The 27,172-nt window shown below is 44.5% G+C and overlaps 2 protein-coding genes across 3 annotated transcripts in view; both read left to right on the top strand.

The window, feature by feature from the left end:
- DNAAF10 (dynein axonemal assembly factor 10) overlaps positions 1-22,203 on the top strand; it is a 24,285-nt gene extending 2,082 nt beyond the window's left edge. Inside the window, exons 3-8 of one of the 2 annotated variants that reach the window (XM_054177218.1) lie at positions 508-638; positions 1,113-1,214; positions 2,529-2,644; positions 3,047-3,181; positions 5,280-5,377; positions 22,095-22,203. In XM_054177218.1, coding sequence (XP_054033193.1) covers positions 508-638; positions 1,113-1,214; positions 2,529-2,644; positions 3,047-3,181; positions 5,280-5,377; position 22,095 — 583 coding nt within the window. In that variant the 3' untranslated portion in view covers positions 22,096-22,203. Of the gene's footprint in view, positions 1-507; positions 639-1,112; positions 1,215-2,528; positions 2,645-3,046; positions 3,182-5,279; positions 5,378-6,076; positions 6,731-22,094 lie in introns of those variants that run through there. The other variant, XM_054177217.1, reaches the window with a different exon arrangement.
- C1D (C1D nuclear receptor corepressor) lies at positions 22,101-27,172 on the top strand. Its single transcript, XM_009901295.2, has 4 exons — positions 22,101-22,241; positions 23,548-23,614; positions 24,084-24,139; positions 26,996-27,172. The coding sequence occupies exons 1-4, from the start codon at positions 22,101-22,103 to the stop codon at positions 27,170-27,172; spliced, it is 441 nt and encodes a 146-aa protein (XP_009899597.2).

Here is a 27,172-nt window from a genome sequence, read left to right as displayed (position 1 = left end):
TCTCTAGTTGAAATTTAAAACAAAATCAGAAGGGTTCTCAAAGGATGAGAATCAGTGGTAAAGGATCATGAAAATCAGAGCTGGATGCAGCTTTCAGTCAAAGCTGGAGAGCAGCAGTGAGAGTTAGGTGGGGAATCGGTGACTGCTGTCATTCACTGGTAAATACATAAATATACTTACTGAAAGTGAAGCTAACTGGATTACTTTGATCTGTGGCATGATTCATTCTGAGCCCAACAGAAACACTGGTTCTTGAGGGTTGCTGTGGTGAATCCCACAACTGCTTTTACGAAGAAGTCCAGAACTGAGCAAGAACTTCCAGACCAGCAGCAATAGCCCTAAAAGGGATTGAAGAAGGAGCAGTGGTTGTTCCTGGTGAATCTGTGTTTTGTACCCACTGTTGATAGGAGTTCACATAATTTGTGCTAGAGTGTCCTGTCATTTTCATATGAATCTTGAGTGTCAAGGAAGATGCCATATTATCTGTTCTTTTTCTTTCTTGCCTAGGAATTTAGAAGCTCCTGAAATACCAGTGTATTCTGTGAAAGGTCATAAGGAAATCATAAACAGTATAGATGGTGTAGGTGGCTTAGGAATTGGGGAAGGTGCGCCAGAAATTGTGACTGGCAGTCGAGATGGTGAGTTAGTGAACTCTACAACTCTTTGCAGTTACTCTGAGAGAGCAGCCTGCAAACTTTGATGGCAGGGTGCAGGCTGCCCTCTGAACTAGTTACAAATGTGCTGCAACTAGTTCTGCATACTCTGCCTTTTGAATCTTGCTTGGGGCACATTTCCTCTGAATTCTCCTAGAAGCTGCAGATCAGCAAAAGATAACTTATTGCTGAGGCTTGGGATGGAAAGAACTAAGAGCAAAATAAATGCAAAATATCAGCTGGGAAAAAGAAATCCTTAGCAAATACTTCTGCTTTATTTCTCATTTGTTTGGGGTTGTTTTGTTTTATCCTCTAAGGGCAGTTGGGCTTTCTGGAATGGAAAGAAAAGTATTCCCTCATTTTGAATGGGCAGGCTGAAAAGCAAAGGCCTTTCCTGGGAAGATGAACAGAACCTGGCAGTGTGTCCATAACACAAAACCCAATGTCCTTTATTCACAGGAACTGTGAAGGTGTGGGACCCGAGGCAGAAGGATACTCCTGTTGCTAACATGGAGCCTGCAGAGGGCGAGAGCAAAAGAGACTGCTGGACAGTAGCGTTTGGTAATTCACCAGATGAGAACCATTCTTTCCTCTGGTGTGACTGCTTTGATAGCTGCCAAGGGAGTTCAGGATGTGATGGGATGGTGTACATTCTGTGGACCAGTCAGCAGGAGGTTTTGCTTTTCAATGCTGTCAAATCTGTTTTCAGTGTTTTATTCAAAAGAAAGCAATGTCGTGATAATAGGATATTGGACCCCTGGCCGTCGGTCATCCCTTGTGGTGGGACTTGATGATCTGACAGGGCCTCTCCAACCTCGATGGCTCGGAGAAAAGCTTCATCGCTTCACAGCGCAAGCTCCCTCTCTATGCCTAGAAACACACAGCCTGCACATCCAGCTGCATTGTGCTGAAGGAGTGTAAATGTTGCAGTGCACAGAGGAGCAGTCACTGTTGTTGTGTAGTTCCAGCTCTAAGCTTTAAGGCATCGATTCAAGAGAAGATCCTTGCAGCTAAGAGCTGGTGAAAGACAACAGCAATGCTTGATGTGTTCTTGGCACTTGTTCTTTTGGAGAGAGCCAGCTGCTTTTGCTCTACACAATTAACTCCATTTTTGCCTCCAGAGTCAAAGTTTTACAAACTGCTAGAAAGTGCATGGATCATAGTAACAAAATGGAGAGGAAGGAGATTGCCTGGCAAGAAGGTGCAGATGTAATGCTTATTGCTGTTGATACCTTTGTCTTCCTCTGACGAGTGGATAAAAAAGTAGCCTCGTATTTACTTCAGTTTTCTTTTGAGTTACTGCAACTTGAGCCAAATCCAGGTTCATCCTGAGCTACATACTCTGAGCTGACTTCTTTCAGACACCAATGAGTTGCTTGCTCCTGTCAGCTGAGAGTTTTTGAGGCAGGCTTCTGCTGTGGTAACACCCAAGGCCTCCCTACCAGTCTGGCTCTGCAGAAAAGTCTTCTTTTCCCACTAACATTTTGTGCTTCAGATGCTTGTTAAGGACCTGCTGAACTGCTTTCCAGTGCAGCGCCGTGGTGCTGCCTGGAGAGCATGGTTTGTAGCAGGTGAAGATCTAGGAGAAGGAATATATTTGTGTAGGTTGACAGGAGCAGCATGCAGTGCTCAGTATGTATGGGTTAGGCAGGATTTGACAAAGGTGGGAAAGAATTCTGTTCTCATTTTCAAAAGCAGCAGACTGTTTTGCTATACCCTTCAGGACTGAAACCCAGCTGGTTTGTTGCATCTTCATTTCCCAGTAGTAATATTTTCCTGGCATACATACAGTTTGAAACTGGCAGCTTAGGAGGTCTGAAATGTACAGACTAAAGGGGGTTTCTGTATTGTGATGAATTCTTTCTCTGTGCCTAGGCAATGCTTACAACCAGGAGGAGCGTGTTGTGTGTGCTGGGTATGACAATGGGGATATCAAATTGTTTGACTTAAAAACCATGTCGCTGCGATGGGAGACCAGCATCAAGAATGGGGTAAGGAAACCAGGAAAGTCTCTTTCCTTCCAGCTCCTTTGCAGGATGGAAAAATTATTAGGACCCTGAAATGTACCCAGAAGATATTTCTGCTGAGACTGTACCAAGGAATTATTTTCTCTATGTTCAGCAAACTGCATCCCTCAAATTCTTGGTGTGGATAGCATAGGAGATTTCCTGGGTTTTCATGTTTTGAGATTATTTTCTTGTTTCAGGTTGGTGGTGATGTCATTGTGAAAATAACTAATGATTAATATGCATTTACAAATCACAAACCTTTCACTTCTTTTCAGCAGTGGCTAAATGTCATATATATATATATATATATAAATATGTATATTATACATATAAATGTATATTTCTATATCAAATATAATTAGTGTTTTTTTTTAATATTTCCAGGTTTGCAGTGTGGAGTTTGACAGAAAAGATGTCAATATGAACAAGCTGGTGGCCACATCACTTGAGGGAAAATTTCATGTTTTTGATATGAGAACTCAGCATCCAACCAAAGGTTTTGCTTCTGTTTCAGAGAAGGTATGGAGTGACAGAATTTCTCAGTAAGAGACAAACTTTGTGTGCCAGCAAAGCAGTATTAGGGCTACACCTCTTGTCTTTGCTAGGTGATAGATGCCTAGGTTACTGGGGCACAAGCAATGTGGTAGTGTGGCTGGTGTGGCTCCAGGGGCAAGCAGTTAAAGGGCTCCTGTGTGTCCAGCTGCCAGCACTCAGGTTTCCTCCCTTTTATAACCTGATAGCTGGGCTTCCCTGGTCTGGGCCTGCTGCAGTTGTATATCTGCCCACTCAGCTGTGCCCCTGGTCTGGGAGTCATGTTTAGCAGAGACCATATTAAATTGTGATGAGCATGCAGATTCAAACCTTAAATATATCCCCAAACCAAGTGAGCCCTCTGCAAACAGTTTTCATCCTGCAGTCATCAGACCTCATATGAGACACAGAAATCATTATTGTCCATCAGAACCAAGTATTTTGGATGGCATATTGGGAGTGAGCTGGAGCACCTCTCCTGTGGAGACAGGCTGAGAGAGTTGGGGCTACTCAGTCTGGAGAGGAGAAGGCTGTGAGGAGACCTTATTGTGGCCTTCCAGTATCTGAAGGGGCCCTACAGGAAAGCTGGTGAGGGACTTTCCAGGATGTCAGGTATTGATAGGATTAGGGGGAATGGAGCAAAACTAGAAGTGGGCTGTTTCAGATTGGATATTAGGAAGAAGTTATTCACCATGAGGGTGGTGAGAGACTGGCACAGGTTGCCCAGGGAGGTGGTAGAAGTCCCATCTCTGGAGGTTTTGAAGACCAGGCTGGATGTGGCTGTGAGCAACCTGCTGTAGTGTGAGGTGTCCCTGCCCATGGCTGGGGGGTTGGAACTGGCTGATCCTTGAGGTCCCTTCCAACTCTGACAATTCTATGATCCTGTAATATACAGGAGAGGCTTTAGTAACCTGGAGGCTGTTAAATGCGGAGAACTCTTCAAACCTTTTGTGACCACAGCAGTGATTAGTTTGCATTCTTTATAAAACAGTATTTATTTATCTATTTATGTACTTACTTACTTGAGTGGACAAAATTTGATGTTAGAAAAGACATGGTTTGCTGAGTTTACACAGTGTTTGTAGTATGTTCCCTTTCAGTAGTGATTTTCAGTGATGTCAGATGCTTATCAGTAGCTAAAGAGCAGATGACAAGAGGATAGGGCCAGACTTTTGTCAGTGGTGCCCACTGACAGGACAAGGGGCAACAGACACAAACTGAAACACAGGAAGTGAACGTGAGGGAAAACTTCTTTACTGTGAGGGTGATGGAGCAGTGGACCAGTCTGCCCAGAGAGGTTGTGAAGTCTCCTCCGGAGATACTCAAAGCCCACCCAGATGGTTTTCTGTGCAACCTGATCTACATGAACTTGCTTTAGCAGTGGAGTCGGACTAGATGGGACCCACAGGTCCCTTCCAACCGTTCCCGTTCTGCGATGCAGAGAGTGAACTTAACCTTGTGGTGACTGCCACCTTGTGGCGACTTGTGGGAACTGTCACCTAGGCCTGGGAATCCTGTAGTTCTAGAGTAGTTCCAAAAGATCTGGCTATTAGGAAGAAATTCGATACAGTAAGGCTGGTGAGACACTGGAACAGGGCTTTTTACAAGGGTAGGATGAGGGAGAATACATTTAAGCTGGAAGAGGGGAGATTCAGAGTGGATACTAGGAAGAAATTCTCTACAGTGAGGGTGAAGAGACACTAGAACTGGTTGCCCAGGGAGATCTTGGATGCCCACTCCCTGGAGGTGTTTAAAACCAGGGTGGATGTGGCCTTGAGCAACCTGGTCTAGTGGAAGGTGTCCCTGCCCATGGCAGGGGGGTTGGAGGTAGATGATCCTTGTGGTCCCTTCCAACCCTGACTGATTCTATGATACTATGATTCTGCTGTGTGGGAAGTGGCTTGGCTGCTCCTGCAGCAGCAGGCCGCAGGGCCAGAGGAAGGGAAGCTGCCTCAGAATGGATGCTCCAATATCCACTGTGCAGAGGCTGGGTTCTTGTCACAAAAGGGATGGCTGGTTTAAGATTCTCTGTGTTCTCTTGTGAAGCTCATCCATAGCTGACTTCTACATAATGCTTATTTATTAGGCACAGAAGTCCACCATATGGCAGGTTCGGCACCTGCCGCAGAACAGGGACATCTTCATGACCAGCGGAGGAGCTGGGAGCCTTCATCTCTGGAAATAGTAAGTGAGCACTCTCCAGCCTACCACAAGAGCAGTAAGAAACCAACCTTCTAATGTTTTAAGAAACAATTTTCTGGCAAACCATGAGTGGGCTTCTGTTTCTGACATCAGACTATGCAGTTAAAATGCAGAAGTGATTTCAGTGTCAATACTTGATCTGGAATCTTGAGTTAATCCCTGAAAGAATGTGACAACAGCACAGGTGAATCTTGCTCTTGTCACTTTTCTTCACATAATCAAGATCTAATTATATCCTTGGTGAAGAAGGTGATAGATGGAAAGTTCTCATATGGTAGCAGCTGTGTCTGAGGAGACTGTTGACAGCCTGGACTCGTAATGATTCTTATGTTTATGTCTTCTTATATGACATGTAAAAATAATTCAACCCTCCTCATAGCAGTGAGGTAGGTGCTTTGAGTTTCAGAGGGGTAGCTTAGATGAAATTTTCTTGCCTATGGCAGAAGCCAAATGGTTAGAAAGTGGAGGGGTGTCAGGGTCCAAGACTGCCTGCCTCAGTTTGTCTCTAATGAAATAGCTGCTCAGTGTGCAGTGTGGATGTAGCTGGGTATGACCAGTCGTTATTTTTCAGACATTTATTTGCTTTCCCTATAGATTAGAGGAAGCTCTTAGGGAGGATGATGATGTCTTTGTGTTGGTAAATTCTAAGTGTTTTTTCCCCTCCACTTTTCTTGCTGGCAGCGAGTACCCAGCTCAGCGCTCGAGGAAGGACTCTGAAGGAGCTGAGATGGGGGTGGCAGGTTCTGTCAGTCTCCTGCAGAACGTGACTCTCTCAACGCAGCCCATCTCGAGCCTAGACTGGAGCCCTGACAAAAAAGGACTGTGTGTTTGTGGTGCCTTTGACCAAACTGTGAGGGTGCTGATAGTTACAAAGCTTAACAAAGTTTGATGGGAGAGCAGTATGGTCTGCAGGCTGTAAATAGGGGAGGGAGAGCCCTCCTTTTTCTAAATTAATTCCTCTCATTAAAACTGGATTAAAGACGTAGAAACCAGATCTTTCTATTGAAAGTTCAGATACATGCTGTTAGAGTTGTTTGATTGTGCTGCAGTGACTTGAAGTTGCCTGGGCACAAGACTTTCACCTTCTAGAAATGTGAATTTAGAGTCACAGTAACATGTGCCTTTGTGTTAGAGCAGCCTGTGATTTTAGCAATCACTTTACATTATTTGTGTTCAGTTTCATTACAGTGCAAATCTCTTCACCCTCATTAAATAGTTTGTTTTTTTCACATGGAGTACTGTCCATCCACACCCATGCAATGGGGACTGCTTTATGCTCATTCCCTCACAGAAACTCTGTGTGTTGCTGGGTATGTTAATGAGAATGTTTGTTAAAGCGACTTACAGTTCTTCAATACATTATAAGAACTCCAGTGAATGCTGAGATATTCAGGTTTAAGGTTTTTATTGAAGATCATACTGAAACTAAGAGCAAAATGCACTGGTAGATTATTTTAGTTTGGTTTCCTAATGAGTTTTTATGTTCTGTTGTTTTTATATCTGTTTGCAACTTGGTATTCTACAAATAAAATTATCCAGAGTGTTGTCTTAATGTGAGCCAAGTCCCACTGTTCAGACATCCAGGGGGTTGGAGGAGAAGTGTTCTTGTGTAGGTTTACAGCCTGCAGTGCTGAAGGTGGGCTGGAGTAGCAGGGAGACACTGAGGCTGGGATTAGGTAGTGAGAGAAGGCAAATGTGCAGGCCTGGCACTGTGCATGTCCCCTGCCTGCTGGGGAGCAGCTCTGAAACCTTTGCCAAAACTGCCACTCTGGTTTGCTAGGGACTGATGAGTTCTCTGCTTCAGCAAGTGACATGGTAGCTGGGCAAAGGCAGGTCTGAATGTGCTGATGGACCCAAACTGGACCTTGCTATATTTCTGTTCTCACCAGCTTCTCAAAATCTGGAAATGTTGCCCCAGCTTGTGTTTGAAAATGGTTTGGGGATAGCTGAATCACAACTTAAAAGGCAAATGGAATGCAGATTTGCCTGTGCATTGTCGGTCAGCTCTGGCGAGCACAAGGTTTGCACTGAGAGACTTCAGACTTCTATTGAGATATTCCAGCTAAACACAAGTGGGATGAAGTTGTCCTTACTAACCTCTGGGTATCAACTGATTACACCAGCTGAGGAAAAAAAGTGCAGAAGGCTGATCACAGGCTGTTAAGCCTTGTGGAATGAAGAAATCATTCATGCCTGCGTAGCAGAGTGGAACCAGCAGGAAAACTGCAATAGACCACAAACCCAGTCTGTCTGTGGGAGGCCATGGCAGGATGGACTCAGTGTCAGCAGGTCACTGATACTGGGCTCTAGCCTGCCTTTACATTTAGTCTCTTATCTCAGGTTTAGCAAGGGCCAGCAAGGCTGAAAGCACAGCAATGAACAGTAACAAACAAAACTATCTGGAGATGGAACAGGCTGTCTTCCAGAAAAGCTGCCCTTATATTTGACCAGTGGGAATCCATCCCCCTGTGAAGGAGGCATCTTGCTTGATACTGGGAAGGTGCCCCAGTGTGGTCAGAACCAAGGAGGTGCCCTGGTGGGGTTCCCAGTGCTGTGGGGGCCAGCATCAACGCTGCTAAAGCTGAGACCAGACCATCAAGATCCCCAAGCAAGGGCTACCAAGGTCTGTCCATCTGTCAGAAAGGTGCTGAGCTAAGCTCTGCTGCTGCTGTACATGCAGGTTCACTTTGGCTTGGCAAGCAAATGGCAGGTTGTGCAGTATGTTAGATGTAGGTCTGCAAGTGCCTTACCAAGCGATGCAGGCTAAATGCTTGGTGGAAGGCAATGATTTATGAGACTCAGCTGCTCTCCTTAGGACTTGATGGTTTGCTTTCAAGTGTAATATTTAATATATGATTTATTTCTTTTTGGCACAAGTAATCCCATCTGTTTGTGTGTACAGTAAAGTGCTGAGAGCATACTCTGAAATGATTGTAAATGCTGTCCCTCTTTGGGTGCATCCCAGCAGGAAGGAACAGGGGGAACCACAGCTCTGCCAGATGGGCTGTAGCTGCCTTTGAATAGCTGGGGGTGCAGGATTCAAAGAACTGATTCAAGTGCTTGGTCTAGAGAGCCAAGAAGATGATCAGAGGGCTGTATCACCTCTCCTCTGAGGGCAGGTCCAGAGAGCTGGAGCTGTTCAGCCTGGAGAAGAGAAGGCTCCAGGGAAACGTTGCAACTGCATTTCAAGATCTGAAAGGGACCTACAGGACTGCTGGGGAAGGACTGTTTAGAAGGGGTTGTAGCAATAGGGCAATGGGTTGAAACTGGAGCAGGGCAAATTTAGGTTGGACATAAGGAGGAAGTTCTTTACAGTGAGAGTGGTGAGATACTAGAACTGGCTGTGCAGAGATGTGGTTGAAGCCAAATCTCTGGAGAGATTCAAAGTCAAACTTGATAGGGTCCAGAGCAACCCAGCCTAGTCCCTGGTCACTGCAGAGGGCTTGGACAAGATGACCTTTGAGGGTCACTTCCAACCCAGTGCATTCTGTGAGTCAAAAATGCACTGTTCAAAGATGGCCTCCATTAGCTTTGTACCTGAGAACCAAAAGATACTGGCTGGAGCAAAGAGCTGTTGCTAGTGCATGTTCTGTGCTGTGTCTTCTCAGCAGACAGGATCTCTGCTTCTGCCAGGCTGAACAAGAAAACTTAACCAGACAAAAAGCTGCCTGTGGCAGCCCTGCCTGCCCTATTTATAGCCCTTCCTCCTCTTGCTGAAGACTGGCACTCTGCTTCTGCAGCCTGGAGGCTGGCAAGCTAAGCTTGTTCTAAATAAAATGGTCATGCATCAGAGATGAAGTGCAGAGGGCCAAAGCCTCTGTGATGCAGCACTGAGGAGCACTCTGGAAAACCCCTGCCTGCCCCTGGGCCAGGGAATGGAATGTGCTGCCGAGTTTGGCTGTACCAGGAGTGACCACGTTTTGGCAGCCTGTGTGCTCGGCAGCTGGTGCTCGTTTCCTGTGCAAACCATTGCTCTGTGCTCAGGGCAGAGAAAAATCTGTGGGCATTCCTGCAGCCAGGACATGGGCACATCTTGCATACCTTGGGGGGCTGGTTTGGCTTTTAACAGGGGTTGCCCATTTTTCCAGCTACTACTGTTGCACTTAGAGAAGGACACATTTGGTAAGAAATGAATCCCCTTGCTGTGCCTCAAGAGGTGAGAGGGGCTAGGGACTAGCTGCCAGCTGTCTCACTGGTAAAGTTTTGCTGTTGAAACTACTGTTTCTTTCGAGTAAATGAAGGGTTAGGTCTCCCAGGTCCCAGCTGCTTCCACTTCACAGAATCACAGAATGTATCAGGTTGGAAGGGATCCTCAAAGGTTGTCTTGTCCAGCTGCCCTGCAGTGAGCAGGGACATCTCCAACTAGACCAGTTCCTTCTCTTGCAGGTGAAGCCTGCTTGCATTGGACCACACTACTGGCAATATTTCCATTTCAGACAATATTGAGGACCTGATTTTTTTTCTGTGCAAAGACTTTCATCAGCACTGGAATGTTGCCTTCTCACTTGGCACAGATGTGAATGACTGCCCATGGCACAAAGCCATATGGTTCCTAGTTGTGGATTTGCTGGGAGGGCTGAGGAAGCTGCAGCCTCTTGCCCCCTTTGCCCATCTCACAGATGATAATGGAACCATGCACCTCTTCTACTGCAGTTGTAGCTGTTTCTGGCTCTGGTTATGCTGGGATGTTGCTTTGCATCTGTCCACCAGAAATAATCAAACATTATAGATGTCCTCTGTGCACTAAAGGCTTTTTCCTCCTCTTCTGTCTTTTGCTGATTGTTTAAGATTTATTCTCTTGATTATTTGCAGCATGGAGTGCTGTGAGGCTCAGGTTTCTAGGCAGTGCTGTAGCAACAATGAAAAATAACAATAAGATGTAGGTGCAGCCAAAGAAATCTGTTCAGTTGCATCCCATGCTAAACCTTTCATTTTCTGAGTCATCAGTCTTCCTGCACAGATGACAGAACCTCTCCTTCATGTTTCTTTCTGACATAGCTCAACCAGGCAGGACCTTGCAGCCTGTTCAGCAGATGGGGAGAGACCCTTCATGCTGCCTTGCTGAAATGTGCAGTGGCACGGGCCTGTGGCATCTTCATATCCGGTAGTTTTCCCCCTCCTGACATTCACATTCCCTTCCTCCCACATCCTGATGTTGCAGAGTGTAGGAGAACATAAGAGCAGCCACACTGGGTTAGACCAGAGAGCCTTCCCAGTCCCATATCCTGCCTCTTCAGGGGCCATGTGCAGAGCAATAAATATGAAAGACTCTTTTAAAAAGAGGCAACTGGGATTCCAAGTTCAGTTTGCTACTAAGGCTGTCCTAGGCTTCCTGCTACAAGGAAGCTGGAGTAGGAAATACATGGTCCTGCTGAACTTATGCACAGAAACCAGTGAGTGAGAACAGTGGGTTACTAATGCACTTAGAAACAAACCCCAATTTTGGACACAATTTACTTCCATAAGCTCAGTGAGAGCTATTAAAAAACAAAAACAAAAAAAACAGTCTTAGAAGAGTATTAGAACAGTCTACAGCTGATAGATTGTGTTCAGTTTGTTTCTCCAGTCCCCACATATAAATGCATGTAACCTAATAGAGATATCTGCACTCAGCCAATAAAGCTTTGTATGGAAAGGAACCAGATACGGTGCCCAGCACTTCACCACATCCTGTCATTTAATCTGGTTGGCATGAACACAAGCTCTTTTGATCTGTACTAACTATCTTTATCTCAGTGTAGATCTCATCCTCCCTATCTGTTATGTTAAAAAAGCTTTAATCAGAGGGCTTGAGCTAGTCTTATTGAATTATATTCTTTTTCCTCCCTAAAACAAAGCTACATCAAGCTCAGTTTCCTTCTTTCCATGTACCTTTCCATCTGTATTTTGATTAAGAATGTTATGTTTTCAAAAGGGGAAAGAGTCTGTGTTTAGTGAGTTTAAAGCCATTCTAATTTAATTTGAGTGCAGGGGAAAAAAAAAGACATTTCCAGAGCATTTTAACAGAAAGGTGAGTCTGAGTTCACCTGGGCTTTAGCTGCCACACACTCAGTCCTCAAGCCCAGCAAACTGTATCACAGCAGAGAACAGTTTGGAGGTTACACTTCTTTTCCAGTACCTTAAGTGTCCCTGCTACAGGTTTTTTAACTCCTGAAGAGGTGGGACATCTCTGTTAGCCTCAAGACTGTTCCCCTTCTTACCCTGCCTAGGGGCTGGGGAACAAAGTTAGCAGACAGCTCTCTTCCTGGACTCGCCATCCGCCTTGCAATAACTCCACTGCTGCCTTGCCTCCCCACGCCCTGCATACATCAGGTCTCTGCAGAATCCTGGCAGAGACACGTTACCATAAACATGCCACTGAGCCAGGCAGCTGTCCTTTTGCTAGTGTTTGTCTTCTGATGTGTCAGAGGAAGCATCAGGTACTCACCTGTGTCCCACTGAGCAGCCAGTGCAAGTACTGGTGAGCAGATGGATGTTCATGCTTCGGTTTGCTCCTGCTGCATCTTCTGCTGGGAACTTGCCAGCCTGCCCATAAATCAGAGTGCAAATTCATTAGATGATATTGCAGGGCCTCAAAACCACTAAATGCCTACCCCAGAAGCAGCTAAAGTGGCTGAGGCTCTTCAGACTCAAGCTTACTACAGATCCTAACATCTGCCAAACTGGTCTGCCCTGGTGAGGCCACCTCTGAAATACTGCGTCCAGTTCTGGGCTCTCCAGTTCAAGGACAGGGACTTGCTGGAGTGGGTACAGAAGAGGGCTACAAAGATGGTAGGGAACAAGAACCTCTCTCTTGTGAGGGAAGACTGAGAGAATTTGGTCTTTTTTAGTCTAGAAGAAAGAAGGCTGAGGGGATACTTAAAGGGTGGATGTGAGGAGGATGGGACCAGGCTTTTTGCAGTGGCGCCCAGTGATAGGACAACAGATAAAGGGCAGAAGCTTCATCTAAACATAAGGAGGAACTTTCTTAAGAGTGCTGGAGCACTGGACCAGGCTGCCCAGAGAAGTGCTAGTGTGTCCCTCTCTGGAGACATTCAAAGCCCACCTGGATATGTTCCTGCATGACCTTTAGGTGAAGCTGCCTTGGGAGGGGAGTTGGACTCAATGATCTCCAGAGGTCCCTTCCAACCCCTGCCATTCTGTGTGGTCTCCCAAAATGGTCTGCTTGCCCACACCTGGGCTTTTAAAAGCTACCAATTCATACTTTGCTTTTTAATGACTTTGTCCACAACTGGACTTTAAACAAAGTAGGCCAGGACTCCTTGTGGTCTGCAGGTGTGATGTTGTACAGGTTTAGATGAATGTGCTTTAAATATAACCTCCAGACTGCAAACACAGAATGTCTCAGCTTAGCTTCAAGCCAGCATGGCTGTACTCTTGTAGACTAAATCTCACGTAAGTCAGTGTTGGTTTTGCATTTTCAGCATGGTTGCTGAACCTCTGGAGGTTTAAGATAGAAACAAACTCAATAAAAGAGACTGTCCTGTATGTTTGGGCTTTTGGTAGACACATGATAAAAGTGTCTGCTTAGAAAGGTTGAATTATTTAATGAAGTATCTCTGCAGTAGGATGCACCTTAAAAGGCCAAAAAGAGCAATTTGGTGTCAGAAGCAGCTGGATGTGCAGGAAAGCAATTCTGTGGCTTTATTTTCTCCCTTAGGATGACTGCAGGTGCTTGTTACAACTGCTTTTTGCTTTGGGACTGACTTTAGCATCTGGGTGGGGGGTTTGTTTGTTTTGTTTAATCCTGCTGGCGATTTATAAACCCTTTTGCTACAAGCAGCTTCTAGCATCCCTCTTTGTACTCACACCAGACTAACAGAAGAATCATCTAGGCTATTTTAAAATTTGTCTTCTATGTGAGCTTGTCAAGTGGCATTGTTTCTGGGAGATGGAGTTGCCACAGCTGGTCTGTAGGTCAGGCTGTGGTGCTTTGCCTGACCCAGACTGAGGTCACGACAGCAAGACTTGACCTCCATGTGTGCTCCACAAAGAACACTGACTCTGCAGGAATCAATATACAGTATGTACAACGAGCGAGATACATCATAATAAAGGAGTAATTATGTTAAAGAGGCCTGTCACTTCACCTGCTTCGGAGAAAATACTCAGGATTGTTTTCTGTTGTTTCAGGGAACATGGAGAAAAATCAATAATCATTCATAGGGGTCTCAAATGAAACGGCTTCCATTAAGTACTGGCTGGCAGAACAGCATTTCTTGGATAGATCTCTATATAGATATCCAAATATATAAAATCATAATATATTTTCAGAGTGGCACCAGCATAAAACAATTGAATTACATGAGCTGTATCTCAGTCAGGTTTTGTCTGGGATAAATGGAAATCCTTAACTCCTCGCTTGCTGCTTTTGCAAACCAACCAACAGGCATTTTAAGCAGAAAACGAATGCTTATATGCCTAGTAACTGTCTGAGTGAAGAAATTCCAAGGCTTAAGGCACTCACACTTTGGGAACTCCACTTAATGAAATGCCAGATGCACATTTTGTAGCAGTTTGGAGCCAGTAGCCAGTCTATAACAAATGTAAACCACTGGAGGGAGACAGAGAGCCACACTGCAGGATCAGGACAGGCTGAGTACAACCTGTGTTGCATTAATGCTAGACTACAAACAGAGATGGCTGAATCTGAACATTGATCAGCGTGTGTTGCCTTTCCCTTTCATCTTGTGATTGAAACAAAATACTGGGTTTAGGAAATAAGATTCTGGCAGAAACTTCCACCTAACATTTGGTAAATCAATTAGTCTATCAGTCAACTTCCCTATCTGTATTTCCCAACCTGTGACACGCAAGTACCGAGGTAAGAACGAGCTAAACATATGTCAAGTGCTCTGAGGTCCTTGCAGACGCTTTGTGCACTGGAAATGCAAAGTTTCATTTCATTTTGGAGCGCAGGTCTTGCTATTTCTCTGCTACCACTCAGGCTGTTGCACTTCTGAGTTTTAAACGTTATTTGATTTTAAAATGTCTTCTAAACTGCCTGTTGCCGACAGTGTGTGATTCCATATTCTGGCATGTAAAAACGACCAAGATAAAGTAATTTAGATGGTGGGTTTTGAAAGTTAAGAAAAAACCCAACAGTGAAATACTGTGTTATTCCTTTTACCAACAGTGCACAATTCTGTGTCTGTAGTAGTAAAAATGACCAAGATAAAATAGACTGGGTTTTGAATTTAAGAAATGGTTATGAAGACAGCAGTGAAATATGATACTATTAGCAGACATCAGGGATACCATTTCCTGCCCCAGATGTTCTATCTGTGTATACAGCCCACATACAGCAGAAGGGCTCTTAAAGAATCCCTGTGTTTGCCACTTCTATAAATACTCTGCCAGAAAAAAAGAGAAAAGTACTGCTTGTGCAGACATTTTTGGTTGAAACTGAAAACCTAAACCTCTACATCTCCTGGAGGAAAAGGAGATGACAAGATGCAAACAAGTAACTACTCCATCTTAAGATCTTTAGATATGCTTCCAACTGGGAGTAGGGAAAAAGACTCATATTTGCATTTCATACTGATTTAATTAGAACAGACATAGTACAACACTTAGATATAAATCAACATATTAACAGGAACAAATTAACCTCGCTTTTGCAGTATTTTCAATTGTGCTGAAGGCAGAGAAGTGCCCCGAAGCCGGGTAAGGCCCTCAGACTTGTATTCATGTTCCCTCTGTGAATACATTCTTCTACTTTCCCCTGCCTTGACCTCATCCTTCTTCAGACTGGACATATTTTTTTCTTTCTCTAGAAAACCTGATGATGAGTAAGCCAGCTCAGCACATTCCCTTCAGGCAACCAGCCGTGACTTAATCAGCCACATACACTCCTGCTAACCTATGCTTGAGAACAGGCCCTCTTCTACTACAGTGAAGGATTCCAGTGATCCTATCTTAATGTGCCTTGGAGGGGATAGGCTGCAGACTTTAGTTATAATAAGCTTCAGATAAGATTGTGACCGGAAACAAGGAGAGAGAGGTCTTTGGCTCGTAAAGCCAATGCTTTTGATGCAGATGGAGACTTCTCTTTTGGCACTTGTCAGAAGGTAAATGTGTCAAATGCAGGTCTTATCTTTGGAAGCCACAGATGTGTTTATGCAATCTTCCACTCAGCAAGCTCTTGTAGTGGGGAAATACTAATCCACTGCATTTTGAACCCAGATTTATTTGCCGAAATTTTGAGGACAAACAGTTGCAGATACAACCTGTAATGCAGTAAGAAACCAACCCTTACTGGAGGAATAGGTGAAGATGTGACAGGAGGATAGAGCCAGACTCTTCTCAGTGGGGTCCGGTGAGGTCCAGTGACAGGGCAGGGGACAAGGGACATGAACTGGAACACAGGAGGTTCATGTAAGGGAAAATTTCTTCCCTTTGAGGGTGCCGCAACACTGGATCAGGCTGCCCAGAGAAGATTGTGGAGTCTCCGTCTCTGGAGACATTCCAAAGCCGCCTGGGCGCGTTCCTGTGCGATTTGCTCTGGGTGAGCCTGCCTTGCTGGGAGCTTGGACTAGGCGATCTTCACAGGCCGTTTCCAACTCCTGCCATGCTGTGAACCTCAGCCAGAAACAGCCCTTCCCCTGGGACATCTCCGTGTAAACGAGGCACCTCCGGCGCTGAGGGGCTACCTCGAAAACCAGTTTGCGCCTCCCCTTTTCCCAGGAGTCAACTGGAGCGTTTGGGAACAGTCGGAGAGACGCGGCTGTTTCCCTTCTCCACCCCCAAGGGCTGGCCGCCGGGCAGCGAGGTTTTCTGCTGCAAAAGAGCGGGCCCGATTCCTCTTCCGTAAGGAGGGAAGCGGCCGCCACACCGTTACCCGGCGCGCCGGCAGCGCCGCCGCGGCCGCCACGCCGTTACCCGGCGCGCCGGCAGCGCCGCGGCCGCCGCCACGCCGTTACCCGGCGCGCCGGCAGCGCCGCGGCCGCCGGCAGCCGCCGCTCAGGGCTCCGCCCCGCGGCCGTCGCGCGCGCGCCCCCTGTCCCCGGAACTGACGTCACCGCCGCGCGCCGGCGGAGTCTCCGCCTCCTCGTGCCTCTCCTGACGGCGTGGCCCGTGGGCCCCGCGGCCCCCAGGTAAGAGCCTGTCCCTCCCCCTTTCCTGGGGGTTCGAGAGCCGGCTGCCCAGGGAGCACAGGGAGATGAGAGCCTGGCGTGGGGGTGAGCGTTGTCGTCCAGGCACTCCGGGTGCTTTTTAGGGCTTTTCAGAGGCGCTGGAAAAGGGGGAGCTGTGTTGTCAGACGCAGGGCCTGTGGTGGCGGCTCGCAAGTGGGCTGTGAGGACCCTTTGGGGTTCCAGTCTGTTTAGAAGTGGCGGTGATAGGGCCTGGCGATGTACTGTAAGCAGCAGTCCTGTGTGGGCTTTCAGGGGTACCTCCAGCTCCCCGAGAAAGTCTTGTGACCGAAAGCATTCGGGCATCCGGTTGGCGTGCTAAGGATCACGGGATCACCCAGCGGTTTGGGTTGGAGGGGGCCTTTAAAGGTCGTCTAGCTCAACCCCGCAGCAGTCAACAGGGACATCTGCAACTAGAGCCCGGTGCTGAGAGCCCCTTCCAGCTTCACCTGGAATGTTTCCAGGAATGGGGCTCCTACCATCTCTGCACAACCTGGGTCAGCGTCTCACCACCCTCTCTCTAAAACGTGTCATCCTTACATGCAGTCTAAATCCATTTATCTTAAAAAAATACTAGTTTAAAAAACATTACCTCTTGGCCTGTCATAACAGGTCCTGTTAAAGACCTGTTCCCGTTTCTCTTACAGGCCTTCTTTAGAACCCCATTTTGCTGTGTCTGAAGAATCAGTACAGTGTTTCATTTTTCACAAAGAGGTGCTGGAACAGGGGATTTGGTTTCTAAATTGTTGGGAAGGCCATGGTTTGCATGCATATCTACTTCACCTGGTATGCATGTGAGGCTTAGGAGCTGAACTAGGCTTCCAGGGGAGCTCTTAGTCCCTGTGCCAGGTTTGTGGTTGCTCCTCTGAAACTATCGAGCACAGGGGATGGAGTCTGTGTGGTGCAGATTTTGGTGGTAAGCATAAGCACAGCTGAATTCATGACTTGTGTAGCTGCCCATGAAAAAGAGGGTTTTCAGCTGGAGTCATGCCTTGAGAAGGGTTATACTCCAGAAGGCTATATTTGGGCAGTAAACATTCCTATTAAAAGTCAGGAAAATAGCATTGCAACTGTGAGAACTTGGCAGTTGTTGCAGGAAGAACGTGCATGCCGATGAGAAGATACAGCCTGCACGGCCAGGTCATAGCTGGAGTTCACCACTCTTTTTCCCTGACAGAAAGGCAGGTGATGCTTAAAATTACTAAGCTCAAGTGCTTGTAATGAAGTTAATCTTGTTACCTTTCTCTGATGTTGCTGCAAGGGTGAACATGTCTCCTGCCTTATGCTTTGTCACAGTTTTTCTGCAAGCTTAGTTGCTGCTAGCAACTTAGAAGGGGCTTTGCCTTGCAAATTACTCTTCAGGTTATGCTAATTAAAAGGCCTCATTTCTGAGACAGAAATGGCAACACATTATTGTAAAATAAATCAAAATTGGAAGGTGTCTGGCTCAACTACCTGAAGGGAGGTTGTAGACAGACGGATGTTGGTCTCTTCTCCCAGGCAAGCAGTACCAGAACAAGAGGACACAGTCTCAGGCTGCGCCAGGGGAGGTTCAGGCTGGATGTTAGAAAAAAGTTCTATACAGAAAGAGTGATTGCACATTGGAATGGGCTGCCTGGGGAGGTGGTGGAGTCGCCATCACTGGAGGTTTTTAGGAGAAGACTTGACAGGGTGCTTGGTGCCGTGGGTTAGTTGTTTGGGTGGTGTTGGATTGGTTGATGGGTTGGACGCGATGATCTTGAAGGTCTCTTCCAACCTGGTTTATTCTATGTATTCTATGTATTCTATGTATTTTGTGGTTACAAACACAGAACACTTTCAAAGAGGAATGCATGGATGTTGCTAACTGAGTGGCAGGATGACTCGTGTGAAAGGATTCAGAAAGCACTTAACCTAAAGCTATAAGGGCAACAAGGCTGCGGAGAGGCCTTGAGCACAGACCCGTGAGGAGAGGCTGAGGGAGCTGGGATTGTTTAGCCTGGAGAAGAGGAGGCTCAGGTCTGACCTCATTGCCCTCTACAACTACCTGAAATAAATAAATACAATAAAATTTGGTTGAAGGTCAGCAAATTCAGCACTGAAACCCTGAGTGGCAAACATTGAGCTCAGGAGCTGAATCAAATTTGTCATTGTTCAGAATACATAGAGAACTGCTTGTAAACCTGTGAGGTAAATTTTGTCTGTGGTTTAGTAACTGCTGAGTGCAGTAGAGCCCTTGGGTGTGTTTAGAGAATCACTGATGTGGCCTTGGTGCCTCCTGTCCTTGGCCTTGTCATTCTGCAGGTGTGACTTTGCAGTCTGTGTGTTGGTTTTGGCAGAAGCCACGCTGGGGAGTCTCCGGTGAACGTGGTTTGTAATGCAGTGTGAGTTTGCTCTTGTTGATTTAATGTTATCAAAACTATTTTAGGCTGTTGACTGCCACCTTATTGTTGGCATATGCCAACACTGTAACATATCCTGCTCAGAGATTAGTAATGCTGAAACAACAGTCTAATGGAAAGAGAGGCCCCTCCACAGCAGGAGTCGGAACTTGCTAGTTCCTGTTGAAATGAACAGAAACCCCAAGTTCAACAAATTATTCTTCCTCCTGGGGCAGAAGGAGCAGACTTACCAGTGAAGAGTTCTGTACATTGGCTCATGGGCAGTCTCCATCCATTGAAGGCTGATGCATTTCCTCACCCCCCCCTTTCCTTGCTAATTGACAGTGTCAAGTAAATACTTAGTCATACAAGGGGAACTTTGGGGTTTTTTTCCCTGGTTCATGAGAGAGCAATCATAGAAAAATATGTTGTGGACTGTTCCTGTTATCTTTCCATCTCGCTGTTCTTTCTCTGTCTCATTCTTTTGGTCTAGCTCGGGCTAGTAGAAAGAATATCATGTGTACTCCAGTGACTGCTTGTCCTTGCAACTGCCATAAAACAGATGAAGTTACTTTTGGCTGGTAGCATGTTCCTGCTGTGGGGTTTTGGTGGAGGGGTTGGTTCTTAATATTGAAATTTTTGTTATTCCTGCAGTTGCTATTGCTGGATGCCCTGATAAAAGGAGAGAGAAAAGTTGGAATTTATCCCTATGTTCATGCCTGGCCATCAAATTAAGACCATAGTACAATAAGTGCTGCAGTGATGGTAGGCTCTATAGGTGATAGCTGGATTGGATTACACCTCTCTCCCTGCACGTGTAAGGATAGTAAACATGTATGGACAGACACCTTCTAAGCAGGCTTAACTCTGTTAACAGCTGGGAAAATGTACTTTCTTCTGTAGCTTTGAGTATTTCCTGTGATGTATTGTATGGATAAAAATTAACAACAAACATTGTTTCTGAATTCTTTTAATCAACCTAAGAAGGGTGATTTTAGTGCGAGTGGCCAGGACCAAACCAAGCACAAACAATGCTGTCTTCATGGCAAAAATAATTGTTTTGGTAATTTGCCTTTATGGGGGCAATATTGTAGGCCCAGATCAGCTTTCTTCTGGGGGCAATATCATGTAGGTTCAGCTATGCTCTTTTGCTTAGGTGTGCTGCAGCTGGCTTGAATAGTATTTACATGTGAGTTACCTGCTGAGCTGGGGAGGGGAGCTTCAGTGTGTCATCATTAGCATTGTGGTTCTGTACTCAATCTGAAAACCAGCTCAGGATGAGAAGTTGTGAAGCTGAGTAGGATTATAATACTGAGCTGTGCAAATAGCAGTGATGAGACTGGGTCTGTTAATTGTCTGATAGTTCTGAAATCACCCTGGTGCAGTTAAAACTGGAGTTGCAGACAAGCTTGAGTAGCTCCAGACTGTTTTCAACCCACCACACCTCCCAGTCTTCCTCCTGTTTGACCTCCAGGAGACAATATAAATAAAAAGAAACCTCTCTCACACATACCTTATTCTTGCCAGGAAAAGGGAAAGATCAAATCATTATCTAAAACAAACTCCAGTGACAGCTGTTTGCTGTTTCCTTGCTGTTTGCACTTGGTGCTTGTAGATGAAGTGCAGTTTCTACAACTTATGTGCCGCCGCTCTGTATGCAGCAGCTGGGTAGTGGGATTGTCAGATCTAAGTAGGAAGGACTGCAGTGACACATATGCTCCCACTCTTCTGGATGCAGCTCACCAAATGAGCAGGAAAGTCACAGAATGATAGGGAGTGGGAAGGAAGGGACCTCCAGAGATCATTGAGTCCAACCCCCCTGCCAAGGGAGATTTACCTAAAGCAGGTTGCACAGGAACTCGTCCAGGTTGGCTTTGAATGTCTCTGGAGATGGAGACTCCACCACCTCTCTGGGCAGCCTGTTCAGTGCTCCACCACCCTTAAATTAAAAGTTCCTCCCCATGTTTAGATGGAACTTATGTGTTCAGTTGGTGCTCCTTATCCCTTTCCCTGTTACTGAGTGCCACTGAAAAAAGCCTGGCCCTATCTTCCTGGCACTTTAAGTATTTATAAGCATTTATAAAATCCCTCAGTCCTCTCTTTTCCAGACAAAGAGACTTGTCTCCCTTCTGAGGAGACAGAGTTGTTCTAATGATCTTTGTAGCCCTTTTCTGTACCTTCTCTAGCAAGCCCCTGTCCTCGAACTGGGGAACCCAGAAGTGGACATAGTATTTCACAGGTGGTCTCACCAGTGCAGAGCAGAGTGAGAGGAGAACCTTGCTTGGCTTGCTGGCCACACTCTTCTTCATGCACCCTGGGATGCCATTTGCCTTCTTGGCCACAAAATGATTTATTTTGTCTCCTCTTTCCTTACAACATTCCAAATGCTGTTGCTCAGTCAGTAGAAGGTTGTAGAAAATAACCTAGCTCTAAGTACCAATAAGTCCCCAAGATTGATGGTGCTGTATGATTTGAGATGAATTAAAGATATTGGTTGTAAAGGAGCAGCCAGATGGTTTGGCAGTAGCCATGCCATGCTGCCATGAATGCTGGATCAAAGAAGGGATTTTTTGCAGAGTTGCTGTGCATAGATGTGTCCACAGGATTTCCAGGGTAGTCTGAAATCCCCAGACCAGATCAGCTAGCAGACTTATACCACAGACTATAATATCCCCTAGAGAATTCAGAAAAACTGGATACAGGGCTCACACAAAGGATTTCTTGGACCAACTCTTAAATGTAGCACTGGAAGATGTAACTGAGCTTGACTTAAATGGTGCTGTGTGATTGCTCTAAAGCTGAAGTAATGTCTGGACTGCTGGGTGTTGTTTTTGTGTGCTGCCTGTTGGTGTAGCTCTTTATATGCTGTGATTTATGGACCACTTCTTTTAAACAAGCAAATAATTTCTTTCTATCACAGACCATAAAAGCTAAATACTGGTTTGGGACTGTTAGGAAGGTAGGTACTTACAGCTGTGTCATTTGTAACACTCCTTTGTGCCCTGTTGCACAGCAGTTAGGCGACACCTCTGAAACCACAGGACCTTCAGCTGTGTCACTGTTGACACTAGCTGCTAGAGCTCTTCAGAAGCAGGCATTTCTTATTTTTGATGAGCAAATACTAATGCTTGGTATCATAAAATGCAGTCTTTTGACTCTGCAGGGCCTTAATGAAGAAGGCTGATTAGTTTTGTTTCCTTTTTGCAGATGGAAATGTCAGAAGATGACACTAACACGGAAGAATACCCCACTGAGATTCACGATTATCTCGCAGCCTTTGAAAAATCTCTTGGCTCTGTAGATGAGATGCTGAAGACAATGATGTCAGTTCCCAGGAGTGAGCTTCTCCAAAAGGTAAATAATCTGGCTTTTGACAGCCCTTTTGTTATTAGCACAAGAATCCTTGGGAACCCAAACAGAAATACAAGGGCAGGTTAGACTAGCCACTGCACAGAGAGGTAGAAAACCTGACACTGCCTACCTTTGATACCTGAAACATTTTAAATCGTTACATTCCTAAGTATCCAGCTGCTCTTACAGATGAAACAATGAAAGACCTGTTCCTTCAAGCTGAAAAGTCATCATCTTACCAGTGAGTCATTTAGGTAGAGGACTTTCTAGCTTATTCCTGACCGTTCTTGAAGTGTGTGCTGGGTGCTCTTTCATCACGGGGAGGTCACTCACATTTTTGAGACCTTTTCATGACAGACTGAATGCAACTGGGTATACCCAGAAGGAAGCGAAGGTGAATTGACAGCAGAGAGAAATGATCTGATTCTAGAAGTCTAGACCTGCAGAACCTGGCACTTGTGTCCTGTAGCAATGTTACAAAGCATAAGTCTGTAAAATGTGTTTATTTTTTTTCAGGACATAAAGGCAAAGCAGGGTACTGCCCTGAGACTTCATACAAGCCTCTCTGTCTTTTAACATAATTTCTTTCTGTAGGGCAAGAAAAATCCAGCACTTGAGGGAACTTCTTTATCCTCTGGGGATTCAAACACAAATAAATTACAAAGAAAACAGTCTTGACAACACTGATCTTTTGACAGTATCCATGTTAGAACTAGTGAGCTGTACAATGATGTTATCAGCCTTTCTGGAAATGCTATAGGGCTGAAATAATAAATTGACTTTGACAGCCAAGGAAAAAAACCTCATTACCTTTATTCCTCTTTTGCTTTACAGCCCTAAGTATTCCAGCATGCACTGAACAGAGTCTGCCATGTGTGGTGTAAATGCTCATTGATTGTCTGCAGTGTACTACAGTCACATTTGAGTTTCAGTTTGGCTTTGGGGTTTTTTTTACCCATTGATAGCAACAACTATTTTTTTTCCACAGAAACTTAATTCAATAGAGACTGATTTCTGACTGTGGGAAGGGTAGTCTAAGAGCTACAGGCCAAGAGCTTGTTGTGCTTTTGGCTATCTGTGACTGCAGCATTTAACATCAGGCTGGAAAAGTGATGTTAATACTTTCAGAGGGGAGACTGGTTCTGTGGTGGCACAGAAATGTGCATAGTCTCAATCAGCTTGTGGTGCAAAAGTGGGCTCGTTCAGGGTGTATTCTGAATGCATTCACCATTGTATGAAGTGCATATTGCTAAAGTATGTGCACAAGTCTTCAAATGTGTGTTTGTGTTGTGTGTGTTTTTCACTCTAGTTAGACCCTCTTGAGCAAGCAAAGCTGGATTTGGTTTCGGTGTACACACTGAATTCAATGTTCTGGGGTAAGTCTGTGGTAGGGGAAACAAGCAGTATTTATGATTGCTTTTGAGCACCTTCTAGACAGCTGCAAAGATCAGCTAAATAATTAGAAACCTGTAATTACCCTGAGGACCCAAATTACTACCCACCATAGGGTAAATGATGTTGAAACTCCAAATAAAAAATGGATATTCACAAAATCTGACTCTCTGCATGCATGAGAGTGTGTTCTTCATGACAACATTTTGTGTCCTTTTAAGGACTAAAAGTTTAAACATGCTAGGTTTATTGGGTTGGGTTTATTTTAGCCACAATATTTGATGATAATAGTTTGTCAGATGCTTAACACAGTGTCCTGAATCTGCAGTTGTGGGACAACACAAGATTCAGGACATTAACGCCAATTCATGTTAATGGTTTTATGTGGAAGGGTCCTCAGTCATGACAGCCTTCAGTTTCAAGAATAACCCATGTTGGTTTGTTTTGTTCTAGTATACTTGGTTACTCAGGGAATCAATCCAAAAGAACATCCAGTGAAACAGGAACTGGTAAGATTCTTATGTTGCTTGCACTGCAGTAACTTTCTTGTCCAGAATGGTTAACTCGCATAGAATTAAAAATATGTTGGTGTCTGTTTCAAATGGCTGCGTTGTCATACTCGTGTGCTTATGGTATTTGGTGTTAAACAACTGTTCATATGCCCTGCTCAGCTCTTAAAACCAAGATTGTTCTATTTTTATTTCCAAAAAGTACTGTTTAAAGCAAAGTTGTAGCCTCCTGAAATTAGAAGAGAAGAAGAAGATGAATAGTGTCATCTTTTCTTTTCCCCACCTTGGAGGACTGGATTCTGAACAGAGCAGCTTTTCACTGCTATCTGTTAAATGGAAAAATGTTGCATGTCTGATAATAATTTATAACTTCCAGTATGACATTTTTTTTCCTTACAAATACTTGGAATCATGTTAAACTCTGAGGCTGCTTTTCCTTACTTTTGGATGACTCTGGAAGTAGAACGCAATTGATTTACTTGCGAAGACGGGAAAGAGCTCCCCTCCCCCTTCCAAGTCCTCCATTAATTCATTTTCTCAGCAGTAAAGAATCCAGTTCAGCAACAAAGCTAAAAGCTTTTTTGGCACCAGTAGTATGTGTATTGTCCAGTAATTTTGCATTAGTGACATATTTACAACCTGTAATAAATCTTCTGGGTTTGTCTTTATATTCCATTTAGATGCATGACTACAGTCCAGAAGGCCCAACTATCTGAAAGTTCAGCTGACTGAAAAAAATCAAATCATGTAGCCTGAGGAAGGAAAAATAAAGGGGAAAAAAAAAGTATCAAAACTTACAAACTTAGAGTTACCCCTTTTAATTCCTGTATAAATGACAATATTACATCAGGGCAATAGGAAAATACTTTGCTCAAATGTAATCCTCACATAACCAGCTGAAGATAGGACTGAAAAAATGTGGCAAAGCTAGCTTGAGTGATAAGAATGCTTCTGTTTTTAATTTCAGTGGTCTAGGCTGGATCATATTTAAAAAATGGCTCAGTTAATATTTCATGAGCTTTCAGTCAGTTTCTTGTTCCTTGTGTATTATGTAGTGTCTGAGCATTGTGTTAATTTAGTGATAGTAAAACAAAAGAAATAGGTTTTTTTCCGCTGTGGATATTTTATGCGGGTATTTTACTGCACAGTTGTCAGTCATTTTAACGCTGAAGAATGATCAAATTATCACAGCCTAGGTTCTTAGACAAGTCTTTCTCCCTTTTACAAGTATCAGGGTGAATAAATGCACATTCCTTCCTTCCTTCCTTCCAGGAGCATTATGATTGTTCTTATTCAGGTGGAAAGGGAATGAAAAAAGATTCTTCTGCCACAATTGTTTTTAGAGTTGCTCTCCTTGACTACATACAGGGAATACATGGGGATTCATAAGTGTGTTAGTAAAACTTGAATTCAAGCTATTGGAGTTACTTCCTTTGTCACCTTGGCACTTGTCAGCTCCTTTTCCCCAAGCTGATAGATGTAGGTTTGCCATCTGTTCTTGTTGGCCATCTCAGTCACCAAAGAAATATGACAGTCTATCATGATTTCAGACCTTGTATAGCTCTCCTCATTAAAGCTATCTTTTTGATACAGAAAGAGTGGCCAATGGCAAATCAATTGCTTAGAATCCTGCAGAACTGAAGATCAGTTCTGTAATGTAGGTCTTGTAACTTACGTTCCAGACTCCAAGAGCTGTGAGGAATGTGTGGGTTGTGTAATAAAATCTATTGAGTTAGGGATATCCATAAATGTTCTGTTAATCCACATTTATAAATCATGTGCCATATATATATGTGTATGTTTTAATGTTTGCATTCCAGTAACACCTAAAGGCCCTGGAGTTGGAGGCCTTATTAGGCTAAATGTGTAGACATAAAATCTGTTAACCAAACCTTTATGCATTTTACAGAATTACTGTAAGTATCCTCTCTAGTCAGGGGAGAGAAGCAGGCACTTAACACAGGGTGATTCCCCCACCGTAGAAGGGTTTGGTTACCCTCTCAGGGTAATTTTCTTTATTGATTGCAGAAGTAGATGAGGATGAGTTGGCACATAAATGAGTTTGTCAAGCTGGGAGAGTGTATTTAGGTGGGGCTGAATCTAAGCCATGCTTTGTTCCAGAACCCCTTAGGCACTGAACAACTATGGTAGGCTGAGGTGGCAAGGCAGTATCTCCTTGCTTTGTGGAATGCCAGTGGAAATAGGCTTTTCTAATTATTAATTTACATTGTAAAAAGAACTTTGCTACAGCTGGAAATTCACCAGGCTGCCTTAAATAGGTTCACTGATAAGCTCCCTTGACCATTTCAGGATCTTAACCTCACAACTTCTGTGTGATTGCAGGTATAGTGCTTTTAACATCTTTGATTTTGTGTAGGATGCTTTTGGCTTGGATTGTACATGCTGAATTCTATTTTTTTTTAGGCAGCAGTCAGGTAGTATTAACTATCCATAAATATGGGAAATATCTAAAGATTACTTTGCCATCTTGATGCAGGCCAAACTCCAAACTGAATGGAGGGCTTTGTTTTCTAGTTTCGCTTGCAAGAGCAATTCTTGCCTTGCTGTAGATTAGAGTCTGCATCTGTGTAGGACTGCATGTTCCTAAGACAGTGGATGTCATGCAGCTATTGGTATGATAGGCACCTGTGGTGGAAGATCTGCTAAAGCAGAAGGCTCAAATTAGCAAAGAGCCTGGTATGTATATTGAAATGGTGGTGGTTTTCTAGCTATTACAGGAATGGATAGCGTGGAGAGCTTCTGCTCATTGATTTTATTGTAACAGCAGTCTTGGGAGAATGGTGTGAAATATACATTTTCCTTTTCTTTCTTTTCTTATTTCTGTTTTCCCCCCAGGAGAGAATAAGAACCTACATGAACAAGGTCAAAGAAATAGCAGACAAGAAAAAGGCATCCAAACTCAATAAAGGAGCTGCCTCGAGATTTGTAAGAAATGCACTCTGGGAACCAAGTGCTGAAAAGGAACATACCTCCAAAACCCCTGCCAAAGGGAAGAAGAGAAAGATGGACTGA

This window comes from Dryobates pubescens, chromosome 39 (genome assembly GCF_014839835.1).
Source record: "Dryobates pubescens isolate bDryPub1 chromosome 39, bDryPub1.pri, whole genome shotgun sequence".
Taxonomy (NCBI): domain Eukaryota; kingdom Metazoa; phylum Chordata; class Aves; order Piciformes; family Picidae; genus Dryobates; species Dryobates pubescens.
Note: the sequence above shows the minus strand (reverse complement) of the source record. Positions and strands in the feature narration are given on the sequence as shown.